We start from the raw sequence: 16,232 nt of genomic DNA, 5'->3' as shown, positions 1-16,232 counted from the left end.
GATCGAGTCGCCCGTCGAAACATAATTACATGGCTTCCAGGTATCTGATTTCTCCGCCAGGGATCGAGTAATAGAATCAGTCGCTGTTGAGACTTCACATCTTTACCTTCTTGCGAGTCCTGAGGCTCGAAAGAAAGCTCACATATCGTGGCTCATCAGGTGATTCATATGTAGCCCAGGCAATAGAGGATAGAATAGGGGTTTACCTTGCAAAATTTAGGTGAAATCAGGTTATGATTGATTCCTATGTAATTTTTCACGCTGAATCCGAATTTTTGGTTTCCCAACAAATTTTCCTTGTGCTAACTCCGGAAAATCGGAAAAACCGCGAAAAATCACGTTTTTCCGCGGTTTTCCCGTGATATCTCTTTTCCAGTGCGATATATCGAGAAAATAGTTATTTCCAAAAATAAAGCTGATAAAATTTCCTATAAAAATGATCCGAACGTTTTTTTCATACGTCCATTAGGGAGAGTGCTGGAGCCGTGGAAAGCTTTAAAAACTCGTAAAATCGCGATTTTCCACGGTTTTTCGCCACTTGTGTGAAATAAATTCGTTCTTTCGCAAATTTCAAGATAGTCTTACCTTAAAAATTAATGCTGCTTACTTTGAAGACAAAAATGATGACAATTTTTTCTTTTTAGGTCTAGTGGGAGCGGTTTTAAAGCCGCGAAAAGCTCGAAAATCGCGATTTTCCGGCATATTTTCGTAACAAATCCGTTCTTGTACAAAAAACTCATTTAAAGTGACTTCAAAATTCAATCTTATAAAATTGTCAACATACATACGTAGAATTTGCTCCCTTGGCGCACCCTGGTGCTCTGCGACATCCAAACGCCAGGTGTGCTTATCTACGTAAGGGTAAGTAGACAACGAACGACGTAATAAAATAGTGCAATTTTCAACATACTTAAATGATGTTGAAAGTTCCTTATATATCTAAAGAAACAACGGATAAGGATTTGTCGAAAGCGTAAATAATGCAAAAAGTTGACATTTAAAGAATGTATTGATACAATTTTTCAATTATGCGAAAACAACTATAATAGTATCGTGAAAATTTTATAATAACTATGACAGTAAATATGTTCAATGTCAAGCAGTATAATTCAGATGCATGATCAGGTACTCTGCTGAGTGAATGTCCTGAGGATCTGAAAGCATAATGAAAAGCACGGGTATAATGGCATACCCTAACATATTTTCTATTGGTGAAAGAGCTACTAAGTTATAAAGTTGGGTCATAGTTTAAAATGGCAAGAGGAACGTAATTGTTGAATTGTTATAGGTGTTATCGGTGTTTTTTTCTTTCTTTTCTGCTATCTGAGAATGTTAATTTGTGCCTACTTTAATGTAAATTTTCTCTTCTTAATCAACTCATCGAAAAACTATTGTAAAATTGATGGGAAAATTCACACCTGCGTTGTCATCACTGCCATCTTTGCAGTATTTTACGACTTCTGCATGAAATCGTCTAAATCGGAGAATAGGAACTTCTGGTTTGATGGATTTATCTGAATTTGAATTGCTCGTTTGAGCTTTTGCAACATCGTATACTAGAATAAGAGAGACGTATGCCTAGGAAAATCTTTTGGTATTAATCTGAGAGGAGAACAATGATAAATGCAACCTGCATTCAATACGGTTCGCAGATTCAATGGCAATTTTTCGCTTCTTTGGCATTTCAGGATCTTATTTTTGTTGTCAATGAGTATTTATCCATTGATTGTTGGTTCATAATGACGCTACAATTATTTGGAAATAATGTGACACTTGCGCAATTAATAGAGTAGTGTCGTGATTTCTGAAATCAAGTATATTAATGTGATCTGCCGTAAGGCTAAAATTCTACATCTATAGTACAAGCCTCCCAAAATTATGAGTAGTTCACGGGCGCGTGCCATGATTACTCTCATTTTCGTTTTCTCAATTACCTAGAGTCGCCTCATTTACATCACTGATAAAACCGAAGTGGAAGAAACCGTGATTTGAATTTCCGCGGTATATGAAGTCAATGAGTACAATTTTTTCAGCATCACTGGCCATTTCTATCAATTCAAATAAAAATAAAAAATTGAGTGAAATTAATACCTACAAACGTCTCCGAACTTCTTTCATCTCTTCGGTCGTCCGCTGCTCTTTCTGTGAACGATTCGGGAGCATATTCCATAAATCATCAGGATCATCTACGATAAGTTCCACGGATAAGTCCTCATTGGGTGTATTCTCACATATACCATTAAAATTTCGACACATAATTGTGCAATTTAATCCACCGAAAACATCATCACATTGAATTTTAAATTTTGAGGTATATTTTTAGCCCCATATTTTTACTCAAAATGATTAATTTGCGGCTTAAGAGTGGAAAATCACAATTTTTCGCATTTTTTGAGCTACCCATAATTCTCTATGCGGCACTTTTTGACCCATGCTAAAAGCTATTCAGTTATATTATGTGTTGACAATTTTATAAGATTAAATCTTGAAGTCTCCATTAGCTGAGTTTTTGGCACAAGAACAGATGTATAACGAAAATATGCCGGAAATCTAGGAAAATCATTCCAGAAATTGTAGTAGTACATTCTTTAAATGTCAACTTTTTGCATTATTTACGCTTTCGACAAATCCTTATCCGTTGTTTCTTTAGATATATAAGGAACTTTCAACATCATTTAAGTATGTTGAAAATTGCACTATTTTATTACGTCGTTCGTTGTCTACTTACCCTTACGTAGATAAGCACACCTGGCGTTTGGATGTCGCAGAGCACCAGGGTGCGCCAAGGGAGCAAATTCTACGTATGTATGTTGACAATTTTATAAGATTGAATTTTGAAGTCACTTTAAATGAGTTTTTTGTACAAGAACGGATTTGTTACGAAAATATGCCGGAAAATCGCGATTTTCGAGCTTTTCGCGGCTTTAAAACCGCTCCCACTAGACCTAAAAAGAAAAAATTGTCATCATTTTTGTCTTCAAAGTAAGCAGCATTAATTTTTAAGGTAAGACTATCTTGAAATTTTGCGAAAGAACGAATTTATTTCACACAAGTGGCGAAAAACCGTGGAAAATCGCGATTTTACGAGTTTTTAGAGCTTTCCACGGCTCCAGCACTCTCCCTAATGGACGTATGAAAAAAACGTTCGGATCATTTTTATAGGAAATTTTATCAGCTTTATTTTTGGAAATAACTATTTTCTCGATATATCGCACTGGAAAAGAGATATCACGGGAAAACCGCGGAAAAACGTGATTTTTCGCGGTTTTTCCGATTTTCCGGAGTTAGCACAAGGAAAATTTGTTGGGAAACCAAAAATTCGGATTCAGCGTGAAAAATTACATAGGAATCAATCATAACCTGATTTCACCTAAATTTTGCAAGGTAAAATCCTTTATTGCCTGGACTAATGTTGGGTTTTAATATCCACCGGTTCGGTACGGGATGCTATTAGATGACGCTCTCCATTGTTTTACTGTTATTACGCCCGTCCCAGCAACAATCCCGTAAAGACAAATAATGATGCAAATTTCATTCGCTGAAATTTCAGTCCGCAAGAACTATGTGTATAGTTCAAGACGGTTGCTGGAAAATGAGAGTTGTTAAAGAAATATTTTTTTTTTTTATCAGCTGATTTAACTTACAATCGATTGAGTAGTTCAGTGATTGGTTTCACAGTTATATGCTTTATTTTTTCATGTTTTTCTCTGATTGTTTTCAATTACTTAAAAAGTATACCATATTCATCGGCAATCGTTTTCCTTTGTAATTTAACAAGAGTTAAATAGGGTTAGAAAGCGGAGCTTTGAACCAGTATTTTACATAAACTAGAACGATGAATAAGCTCAAAGCTTTCACATTTGCAAGTTCACCAGTCGTCATAGTGAATTGTTCATGAAACAAGTACATTTTCAAGGTGTAAATGGCCTTCGCCATCCACCTTGCGTGATGAAAAGCGCCCGGAGCCGGAAAGAGCCCTTAACTGTACCTCCTAAAATGACTATGTTCAGTTTTAGGAATTCCTCATGGTCTTCTCGAGGATGCCTCGCTAATAAATATCAAATAAAAATAAGTTTTCCTCGGATAGTAGGAGGTTGAAGAGCCTTAACCTTATGTTCATTTCAGACCTGAATTGCTTCAAATAATTCGAAGCATATTCAGGTTTATAATTGAACTCCTTTAAGAACGTATCGTCACTCTAACGTATAAATTCCGCCATTTTAACTGTCGCCAAAACGATAGAATTTCCGCACATTTTTCATATCGCACAAACGTATAGAATCCGCACTTTTTAAATAATGGGAAATAAGTCAACTTCATATCTTTAAATTTTCCGAATCCATCTAGTTATTATTCCACATACATACAGCAGAACATTGTCATCGAGCCATACTAAAATTTCTCAGTAATTGAAATTTCCTCTCGTCAACAATGTGAAACTATCCAAAAACCAAATAAACCTTCCAAAATACTTCATTGATTGATGACTTCCAGGAGAGTCGATGATGTTAACCGTGTGATTAAGTGTACTTTAAGACAGACCTCGATCATCCTTCCCTAATACGCTAAGCGCAACTCTTGCACATCCCTTTTTAGTGTACTATAACGCTAACTTCGAAACTTCGAATATCGTCCTTCAATGCGTTAAGAAACTCTTGCGCATCCCTAACCTTCCTCACAAGTTGATCCCAAAACCCAGAATAGGCAAAATCGGCAGCCGTGCGTCTCGGGAGGAAGTCTAGGCACAACAAGCAACCCAATACCTTGATTTCAGGGGAAAAGGAGAAACGCACACAAAAAAAAGGAGAAAAAACGAGAAAAAGGGAAAAAACTCGTCGAATTTATTTACGGAAGAGGTGGGAGCCACGGGGGTGAGGGGGTGGGGCGGTGGGGGTGTCGAAGTTTAATCAAGTCGGCCGGGGAGCGCGGAGTGAATCTGTGAAATTCGACACTGGAAACCGCATATTCCGGTATCTCTTACATCTTTCTCTTGATTGCATCCTTTATTCGAGCAGACGGCTCCGGCCCCAGTCTCGGGGTCTCGCTGCACCCGACGCGAGGCGGCCGACTCCTCCGAGCGGCCCCCTCACGACACCCACGGCCCCCAGCCCCCCCCCCCCCCCCCCCGAGTGAGGGGGGGCTGGGGCCCGAGATGTAAAAAATCATAGATCCGAGCGACGCGCCCTAGCTACGATGAAAATCGACTTAGATGAGTGCTCAAGTTTTTTGATTTCTCTGTCAAGCACGGGCTTCATTTCGTGCAGGTCGCGAGATGGGGGGCACAAGTTGTTGCGGGGAGGCTCAATTTGCTTGTTCAGAGGGGTTAGAACTTTAACGAATCTTGAAACATTTTTCAAGATTTTTTGAGCAGAATCCTCAGAATCGAGCAAAATTCCGTGTAGCCTCAACTGTTTATGAAATTCATGACACCGAAGATGTTATAATAACAAATAATTTTATGGAGCATGCTTAAGCTTTTCGATCGTTACGATCATTTTCAAGGCTATATAGCGGAAAACACTATCAATCAAAGGCTACGATACGATGCTTTTTTTTTTTTTTTTTTCTTTTTTTTTTAAATATTTATTCAATGTAAACTACTGAAACAGCATTGTATTCAATTCCTCTAAGACTATTAAATTAAATACCCAAAATACAACAGAGTAGCATCTTATTTACATACTAATAATGAAGGGACCTAAGTCCGGAGGTGGGTAATCAACCCGAGATGTGAAGCTAAATTAGGCAACCAAAATGTGCCAAAAACGCCCAAGAATCGAGCACAGACGACCAAATAGCCCTGAAGTTAGATCACCCTGAAACATGAAAGGAGGAATGAGGTCCGCGCCGTAGCCGCGATGAAGATCGATTTAGTTGTGTGCTCAAAAGTTTTAATTTTCCTGTCAAGCAGGAGCTTCATTTCAGGTAGGTCTTGAAATGGAGGGCACAAGTTGTTGTCGGGATAAGCTCACTTTGCTTGCTGAGAGGGGGTGGAAATTCAACGAATCTTAAAAATGACCAAAAGCGACTATACATATAGCCCTAAAGAGATAGCAAGCACTTGCGCTTCTACCCTCTCCTCATGACGAACCCTCTTCAATGTCGCCAAAATTTCGAGCCCCGCTCGTGGACAGTGGGATACCATCATCCTGAGATTTTGTAAGATAACTGTATCAACATTAGTGTTGGGTCGGTACCGGGGTAATTCTAATCAATTAGTATAAATCAATGAAATTCGCCCGAACGTCTTATTCCTGCTGCATTCAATGCAAACAAAGGAGGCCGAAGGTTTCCGGGAAAGTCAAAGGCTGGAACAGGAATGAGGAAGTTCATGGGAGTTATAGAGAGACTTCTCGGGAACGCTCCTGTTGCCTCTTTCAAGTGTGAGTGACTACTGTGTATTTCTGCTATAATTTGCGGGAAAATAGACTTCAGCCTGGAATGTTCTTACTTCGCGTCTGACTAAAAAGAGAATATTCAATGATAATTAGGGTGAAATAACTACAATTCGTAAGCATTCATCTTTCATTGTTTCAATCGGAGAAGGAGTTGGCCATTTTCACTTTTATGGATAGCAGATTTTTTTGCCCTGGCCGAGAAAATCGTAAGTCGTGTAATTTTTTTTTTTTAAAAAAAGCTTTTTTTTTTAAATTTTCAACTTTTAAAATCACACACCGGTCGTGTGAAGTAATACGTGTACTCTCAACGCTAGATGAATAAGGTCAGGTCGTACGCCATGCGCGCTGCGGACAGCGCGGCGCAGGGCGGCTCATGAAATTCTCCCCTGTGCTCTGTCGCTCACTTCAATCCCTAAAATCCAACAAGATTTTCGAGAGATGAAATGGATTACATTTTGTCTAAAGGAATTAAGAGCATACCATCATTGCAAGGATTTTGCAATTTCCATTCTTTGCAACAAAATTACTATGACAAGCAGCAACTTAAATTCACGAAGGTCTTTCGTCTTCAATTAAATTGTCTATTGGAATTGAAGATAAATCTTGTATAGATGATCAGTTTGTATATACAGGGTAAAATGCGTTGTATACAATCATAGCGACATTGGAATGCGCTTGGTTTCTTTTTGCAAAATGCAATCCGATAATAGCCACGAGAAAGCTAACTACAGCTATCCTTTTCGTTCAAGACCTCGTCCATCCCCCTGCAAAAATACACGAAATTTCCATGTCCATGAGCATGATTGATGGATTTAAGGACTATCGTAAAGAATGGCAACACTGATAAGCGGAGGCTACCGTTAGCCGGGAAGCGGAAAGCGAGGATTTCAAAGTCAAGTCGTGTCGCGGAGCGGGTAATTCGGAATTTCACGGCAAATTACGAGCAATGATCCCGGGGACCCACAATGAGTGGGCCCGGGCCCATTCACGGCTCACAAATCCGGGATTTCGGCTCTTTCGCTCTCCGCCGGAGTGATGGGCTGATGGGTCAATCAAATTAAGATTCAAATTAACGCGCCACGCTGGTGGCTCCTCGCTCTTGTCACTGGGGAGCCTTCAGCGTCGAGAGCTCCCCAGGCCGTCAGCCAGTGCGCCACGGTGGCGGAGTGGAACAGCGCAGCTATATGAAGCACGCAGCGAGAACGTGTGATGTTTGGAGTTTGGATTGTAGCCGAGTGCTAGAAATAATGCAAAAATGTTTTAAAAAAACACTTACATTTTATTAACAATTTTATACCGAAGCTTTTCGAAGCGAACGCTTCATCGTCAGGGTCACAAAATCAATATCACAAAGGCCATAATTTAAATTTCAAAGAAGGTAACATATTTCATTGATGGTAACAATTGATAACAAGCTATTAGATCAGATCACTCTTAATAATCAAAACAAGTCAATGTATGTTTAGTACCTGTTTCTCATCAGAGATGGCAGCACTTTTCATGTACAGGGGGTTAGTTGCCAGATCTACCTCTTTTTGTACATTTAATAATTCTTCCCCTCTTTTTACTGCCTTAGTTATTTCATATTTTTCTAGGACGCTAAGCATTTTGTGTATATTTGTTGTTGTTGTGATATTTGTTGAGGGCATAATAGAGAATTTACGCGATCTTTTTTTATTGCATCATCTGAGTGTGATTAATGAGCTGAATTCGCGGTATTTTTCATTATTTTTTTCTGAATTGGGAAATTGTAGAAAAATAAATTTATAAAAGAGAAAATTTGCCGCCTCTTGATGTCATCTGGCGGCATTTCCCATGTGGCCATGACACATGCTATTTAGCAGATCAGGTTATTTTGTCATGTTTCCTCCAATAATTGTTCAATTTAGAGACAAGGGATATCCTCATACTCAGTTCTCCAATTAGTTTCATTTTACAGTTGATATTTACAAAATTTCAGACCCCTTCAAATTCCCCATTGAACCGATCATTTTATGGCGCAAGCGCCAAATCTTCTGACATGAAGTTTCAATGGATTGTTAATGCCAATACAATGACGTATATCTAACATCAGAACGACATCCAAGATTATGACATTTTAAGGCCGCAAAAAGTTTATGATTCTACAGGTTTTATCGACCAAGTAATCACGGAAATAAGAGCAGGGTTGTTGGATGATACTTACGGAAAAAAATCGTTTGGAGTTAGCCTCTAAAATTGCGGTGCGTACTACCCCAATTTGTAGGATGATATGAAATCGACACATTTCGTCCGCGGCCACGGTGCCGATATTTGCCGCTGTCGCGGAAATTGACAGCCGGGCGCCATGCGGAATCAAAGCTGCTGACTCTCGACCCTCGGAAAAGCATTTATGCTAGCGAAGAATGATATTTTTGCCAAGTCGATTTAGTCCTTAAGCAACTGTCATTTCATTCAAAGTTTCAGTGGCAGAAAGGCCTCGGCGAACGCAATAACGAATGTCATAGCGTTTTTCTCGTTCAACTCGGTGGGCGAGCTCATCGCGCTTCGCGAGAAAACATTCGTTACGCTAGACATTTTCGGCTGCAACGAGCTTTCATGTGGAAGAAATGTCTTGATTGCGTTGAAAACATATGTTAACAGGTGGAACCCTACATCCAGAACAGTGCCCGCATGATCCCTTCGCAAGATCCACAGCGTCGCGATCTGGAGCGCGGTTCAGGAACAGTTCGCGGAATGAAAACTCGAAAATCCTGTAGAGTTACTCGCAACTCGTCCCCGAAAAATTGCCATAACTCGGTGAGTTTTCAACCAAATAAACTCAAATTTTGAGGTTAGATATGCCAGTAGTACAAACTGCAACCTCTTGTAAATTGCATTTCGATACCTATCATAGTTTCCGAATTACTGACTTGGTCTCAGTTTTTTTGGGACACCTCTTGCATTGAGAATCACACTGTGAACCTGTAACTGTTTCCGATAGTTTGCCACTCATATTTTCAGCAATTCGGTTCCAAATTTTCCCGTTTCGGCCAACGATGCTATGATTGAACTGTTTTTCAAGTGACAATGTTTCTTCTATGAGCAATACAACTTTGTTGTGCATCCAGGAAATCTTTCCCTCGGGAGCTGCCACTGATTTGAATACTCATCGGAGGTGTTTTGTGGCTGCCCAGAAAAGCTCCAGAATATTTCATGCTCCGTTGTTAAAATGTTGTATGGTGTCATGAAATTGTCCATCTTTGGTTGTGACCGGAGTTTTTTCAGGGCCTTGCGTCCGCAAGGAACGAAACAAAACGTCCCAAATCTTCTGGTGCGAATCCCAAAGCCGGCAATGCAGACTCGCAGTCAGAATGCGGCACGCTGAACACGGGTAGCTACATGCACAAATAATCATAGCCCCCCGACTTCAGTTTTATAGAGTGAAGCCGATTTCAGACGTTAATTTATACTCGCGGACGCCACGCCGTTAAAATTACCTCCCCTCAACCCCCCCCCCCCCCCGCTTCGCCTTCCCTTACCAGATCCCCGCCGCCGCCCACCAGGGCCACCACTGCTGCACCGTCCCGAAGGATTATTTACGGCAGGTTTGCCGGATTTGATGAATTCATCGAATTTTAAGATAAGTTAAAGTATGCACGGTTCGATAAAATGCACGCAGTTATATATTTGAGAGATGTGTTTTTTTTTTAAAATTTTGATCCTTGACTGTACTTGAAAAGAGATCTTAGTCTACATAACATAAAGTGGACTGTATTTTTTAACAAGGAACTACAATTTCTAGCTCATCCATTAATGCACCTAATTATATAGGGGAAGTAACTGCATATGTTGCGCCTAAAATGAGTCAGAAATATTAGTTCCTTGTCGCGAGATGTAGCCCAACTTATGATCATTGATACCAGAGCACATACGAGTATAGTATAGCGACGGCAGTGCCGATGGAGTGTTGCCATTTAACCTGTCTCCGTAAGCATGATGAGCCCAAGGATCTCAAATGTTCTGATAATAAGGTCAAATGGCGAGTTTCTAGATAGACTCACTCGTTACTTTGTCGCCACAACCTAGATCCAAATCCAGGACCTACCTACCTTGGGTTATACCGATTAGCCCACGTGAACCTAACCGGCAAAGTTATCATTTTCTTATTTCGGAAGGAACTTCTACTGGTGAAATTTTAAAAATATTTTGCTTCCACCGTCTGTCCATCAAAATCCGTGTTTCACACGTGCGTATTTCAAAATTTAGCTTTTTAGATTTCTTACTGCTTTGCAATGGAGACATTGAACTTTGTGATCACATTTTTTACAAGATGTGTGCCATAAGATCTAGAAAATGCCGACAGATGGCTAAAATTATAAAATGTTCTCTCCGATTACTATATCGCAAGTCTCCACTCGTGTTTAATTCACAGATAATTCCAAGAAGATACTTTAAATAGTTTTTCCTTGAAAAAATAAAATCTCATCAGAAATCAATGAACATTACAGGGAGATATGTTTCATATTTTTACCCTAACCATTAACTCATACCTGTCGTATACAAACCTTCCATACAACATCCGGATAACGTGAACGATTTGGCAAGCCAGTCAGCAGCTTTAATCCATGATTCTCTTACCCAACACGAGTTAATCTTCACCGAACCTACCTAATTCCGCTGCATTTGTCCAGATTGAAATTAAAGTTCGTCAAATATGCCGGAAATACTCCGCCCCGCCCCCCTTACCCCCTAGTTTACAAGACTTTGATGATAAAAGCGGAGAGTCGGATGATTATGTCTGTTTTTATTCAGGAGTGGGCGCAGTGCACTATGGTCCCATAGCCCGATTAAAGCGGCATTAAATCACATTTGTATGTTTAAACCTTTCAACATGAGTAACTAGGGATTGTTTGGGTTGCTGAGTTCAAATATGCCAATGTTTTCCAAAAAAATTACTTTGTAAAGTCGAAGCATTGCATAATTTACCGTATTCAGTGACCAAAGTCGGACTGAATTGGTTCTGTGTAACTTGAGATGAAATTATCCATACCGATAAACTGTGTGTGTGACACATTGTTAAAAGTCGAAAAATAACTTTTACGGGGCTTCATGAAGGGATAAAGAGCCTGCGGTACAGGAGAAAGATTCTGTTAGGGGAAGGAGAGGGTAGTGCCAAACATAATGCTGAAATTGGTGTTACGCGCCGATGTTTTTGTAGGGAATTGAATATATAAATATCGACCTGAGATGACAATTTGTCATTCAAAATTCATCACAAAACGCCACTTCTAGGGTGACAGAAGGTGGCTTAAACATAGAATTACGTAATGTTTTATAGAAAATGTTATGGGAGCGCGGTGAGAGAGAGGGAAGATAATACTTTTAAGCAAGAATTCAAGAGAAGTTCTAATTTTTTCAAGATAGATTCCTGCCGATCAACAATTATTTGTCATCAAATTGAAAGCAATCATATCAAGCTCGTTGAAAACAACAGCGAAAATGAAAGCGTTTTGTTTCCTAACTTTATCAACTTGCGAAAGTCGTTTAAAGACAATAAGCGAATGTACTATTGCGAGGGTATGTGAAAGATAATTTGAAGCATAACCTAGCACGTACCTTGGGATTGGCTGGTTTGGTTTAATGCTTTGTACGAATTGTTGGTCGCTGCAACTTGCGTTTGGTTCTCGTTTTTAGTCCGCCTATAACTTTCTAACTCCCGCAAATGATTCGTGAAGGGTGAATCCAGGAACGGTCTTTGCCCTAACGCCATCGCCCGAAATTGGTGAACTTGGCCTGAAACAAGAATGAATCAGTTCTAAATAGGTGACCCGCGCTAAAATTACATTTTGAAACAAAACTCTTGAATGCAACTATTTTAACTCTGTTGGTGTATTTTTGCCTACACGATGAGATGAAGGCGAAATTATTGAACTGTCGCGTCGTAACATCATAAGTCAATTCGCATGGAACATTATTACCCAACGCTGCTACCCATTCTTATGGGACGCAACAGCCGTGCATTGACTCTACTTCAACTCAAGGAACTCCCACCGTTTATACTTAAAAGGATCATATCTAGGATTGGAAACCGAGAGGACTAATATATTCCACAAAAGAAGTTACATTCCTTTAGAAAGTTTCTGCTCGATCAATCCCTACGTTTTCATCATAATTTGCCCGTGGAGGAGTGGCAAAATTCTCTTGATCGCCTTTTTTCTCGCTAGAAGGCCACTTGGACCAAAACCTGAGCCAACACTACTAATTCTATAAATTTTGTACTCGTCTGACGAAATCTCAAGCGTTTCAAGAAGTAGAATCTTCGAACCACCAGCTCTCATACCCTCAGGAAGAAATACGAAAGAAGCGGAATTGCTTGGTAACTCTAAACCTTGAATCCAAGTGCTACTATAGTCTATGTGTTTTAGTTTATGGGGTTCTAGATGTAGGAATGGGTAGTGCTCAAATCAAAGATATGTATATTACCATTGGCCTTTTTTGAAAGCCCATTCTGCGCTGAAAAACAATACCAGCCAATTGCTGTCCGTTGCACACATCCAAATAACTTCACAGTAGTTAACTCTTTCATAGCCTTGCGTTTCGTTCTCGAATAAAACAAAATTTGCGTTAGCAACTGTCTTCAAAGATTTTTTGCATGCTTTGTTTCCTGAATTTTCATTTGCTTCGCGACGGCTATATTATGAATATACGGCAATATTTTGAAGAGGGCTTGAAAGTTGGAGCTCAACTGTAAATTTACATTGTAAAATTTTGTCTTTAGCTTTACTAGATAAGGCTAATGCAGCTGTGTCCAGCTCGAAATTTTCGTATGTAAATTGGGAACTACTTCCGGTTATGAAGGGAAAACTTCCGGTCAAGGGAGCAAACCTCAGCTTGCCTAACCTGACCTTGTAACTAATCGACATTTTTTTTCTTCCGCCCTCAAATTTTCTGTCAAATTTTCTGTGATGCAGTTGTTCCTATCGTGTCGCTTATTTCCTTCTACCAAAGAGGTGCATTTTTATTAACAGGACGGAATTTCTGGTCACAGTGGCAAGCTGTAGATAAATCCGAGGAAGACTTTAAACGAGTGAAGAACACTGGAAAAAAAACCCATTGTATCTAGAGTCCAGACTCTTGAAAACATTGACAAGAAAAAATACTCTTGATTCAATCGGATTTCTGCTTGAATCAAAACAAAATCCGCTAAAATTAATAGGCGTGGTTCTTGATTTAAGCTAGATTCTGATTGAATCAAGAGTACCTTTTCTTGTCGATCGTTTTTAAGAGTCTGGACTCCAGATCCAACGTGTTTTTTTCCAGTGAATGTTGTTTTTCGACCGTCAATTTCTGTGTATTTTTGCTATCATAAATGCATATTTTTTTAGAGAGAGAAGAATAAAAAAATGACGCTTATCCAAAGAAAGTTTAAAAGCAAGAGGAAAGTTCTGACCGGGGGCCGAGCAAAAATCTGCGGGGGTTTACGGGGTGAATGGTGTTGGAGGGGGGTCACTGGAGACCGAGGAGTGAGGCGCGTCGAGTCGGCGGGCCAAATTGTAAGTATAATTATGAAGTTTTGTCGAAGTGTCAATTTAGGGCGCTGCGTTCGGAGTTGGGAAGCCGCGGGGCTGGAGGGGGGGGGGGGGGTTGTCCGGCCCGAGACAAAAGGGACACGGACGGAAAGTACTAAGTGTGCCCGGCAACTAAGTTGGAGCCCGGAGTCGGAGCTCCCTCGGGGAGATGACAACGGAGCCAATAATGTCCCTGTCGCGCGAACGACGATTAATTACTGACCAGTCATTAACACATGTCGTCCATTCAGCCTCCCCCTCCCGGGCTCCACTCGCCCCCGCGATCCGCCCCCCGCCCCGCCCGCGCCCCTGCGGACGACGGCTCCGACTTAAAACAAGGTCTTAATTATTTCGGTTTGCCCCCGAGCAATCGGGCAGCCGTTATCATTAAACTTGCATTGATTCGTCTGCTTCCGCGTTCGGAAAGGATTCCCTCTTACTTAGAACTCCTCGGAATTTTTCTTATCGTGCCACCACGACTGTGCGTCCCACCCGTTCACCGGAAGCTATACCCACACTCACCATGGGTCAGTTGCGCTGGTCACAGAATCGTGTTTTGATGCTTGATTCCTGTAGATTAGCCAAAAATAATATGATCTGTCGAAACATGTTTCTGCGTTGAATATTAACCCAGATATCGCACCTTGAAAACTCGATTTATGACGTCATCCACCGCGGTAATACTTACTATGTAATGCACTACAGCGGTGGATGACGTCAAAAACACGAATTTTTAAAGGACGATATCTCAGTCAATATTTAACAACTTGCACTCGTTCGTTTATTTTGGTTGCACTATCAGTCTCACAATAACAACGGTGAGGCTCATAGTGTCTTTTTTTTTTAATTTTTCTTGTTTTGCCGGTTGAAAATGCGGGTGTGATCCCTGCGAAACGTCCCGGGTTTCTTATTTTATGTGTTTCTTTTTATTATTTGCGGCCGCAGTCCCGTTTTAAATTGTTTCTCAGTTAATATTTAACGTACACATTTTCTGTTCGGACAGTTCTTCTTACTTTTAGCGAATCTTTAAGAATCAAGCACCAAAACACGATTCCGTGACTAGCGCAACTGGCTCATTTACAATATTCTGTGATTCTTATTAATTATGAACTCATTTTTACTGAATTTGACGTATCTTTTTCGTTCGGAGGTTCACAACAAACGTCGCGTTGTTGGCCAAGTGGCGATCCATTACCTTCCGGCAGAATTTGCAGTTCTTCGTATTGACATAATAGACAGTCCGGTCATTCGCCCGTCGGAAGCTTCGAAACCTACCGTTCTCGCTGCGAGGGGTTTCTCTGCTGTCCTTACAAAGATTATAAACTTATTTTTCCTGATATGCTTATCCCACCACTCCACAGCTTAATATTTCCGCGTTCATCTTTACTTCGGGTTTCTTTTAAGTACTTTTTTCGGCGAAATCAAATTTTTGGTGAAATCGACCGATTGATCTGAGACATGTGGAAAGTGTCCTGAACTCTCCCCTGAAAAAAAAGTTCGGTCGAATGAGCCGAAGTTCGATGATCCTTATCATCTCAACTAATTCAGTTTGTCAAACCAAACTTTCGGTTCGTGTAAGCGAACTCTCGCAGCAAAAGGAACTGACGAACAAAGTTCGGTCCTATCCTGCGACATATGTATCACATGATTAAGATAGGGCTATGGAACGGAGCATAAGGAAACTTCAGCCGTCGCAATTACCATAAAAAATACTTTGCGCAATAAGTCGTTTCCATCAGCTTAAAAAAAAAAATTCTTGAAAGTTGGCAACTTTGTATTTCCTCCATTTAAATTTATGGAAAACAATCGATTCTTGGTGAGGAAGCTCGCTCCTCTTGAAACGATATTTCCGATGGATTTAAATGGATGAAAAGAGTGTTGCCAACTTGCAAGAAACATCTCTGTTTCTTTCTTTGCAGAGCAGTTTAAGCGTGGGCCTAGTCTGGTGGCAGCGTTCATGGCTCGTGTGAACGGAAGCTGGATTAGATTTCTTAATTTTCTGGTCGCGACCGCGGCCTCGTGGACGCATGTGCGGTGGCGGGGTAGCTGGTGGGGGGAGGGGAGGGAGGGGGCGCCTGGCGGTGAGAAAATCAAGCTCGGGCTCCTTTATCAAGTATCGCGGCCGGTTTATCAATTTGCGTGAGAATAAAATTTATCGTTTTTTCGTAGAATTTTACCGCAAAACTCGCGTCGCCGCTCGATCGGATCCAACTGCGGAAGTTTTTCCTTCGCGCTGCTCGCAATTCGCGATTCTTCCACACTACTTGGGAACCGATCGCTGCGATTTCCGGCTGCTGTTTGATAT

At 40.5% G+C, this 16,232-nt stretch overlaps 1 protein-coding gene across 2 annotated transcripts in view; it reads right to left on the bottom strand.

Moving 5' to 3' along the window:
* The window catches only part of LOC109037138 (uncharacterized), a 110,019-nt gene that overhangs the window by 54,143 nt on the left and 39,644 nt on the right, over positions 1–16,232 (bottom strand). The window contains exon 3 of one of the 2 annotated variants that reach the window (XM_072299520.1): positions 11,976–12,152. The exons of the other annotated variant lie outside the window; for it this stretch is intronic. Within the exon in view, the coding sequence (XP_072155621.1) occupies positions 11,976–12,152 (177 nt within the window). The remainder of the gene's footprint in view (positions 1–11,975; positions 12,153–16,232) is intronic. 2 annotated transcript variants of the gene reach the window in all.

Source organism: Bemisia tabaci, chromosome 4 (assembly GCF_918797505.1).
Source record: "Bemisia tabaci chromosome 4, PGI_BMITA_v3".
NCBI lineage: Eukaryota > Metazoa > Arthropoda > Insecta > Hemiptera > Aleyrodidae > Bemisia > Bemisia tabaci.
Note: the sequence above shows the minus strand (reverse complement) of the source record. Positions and strands in the feature narration are given on the sequence as shown.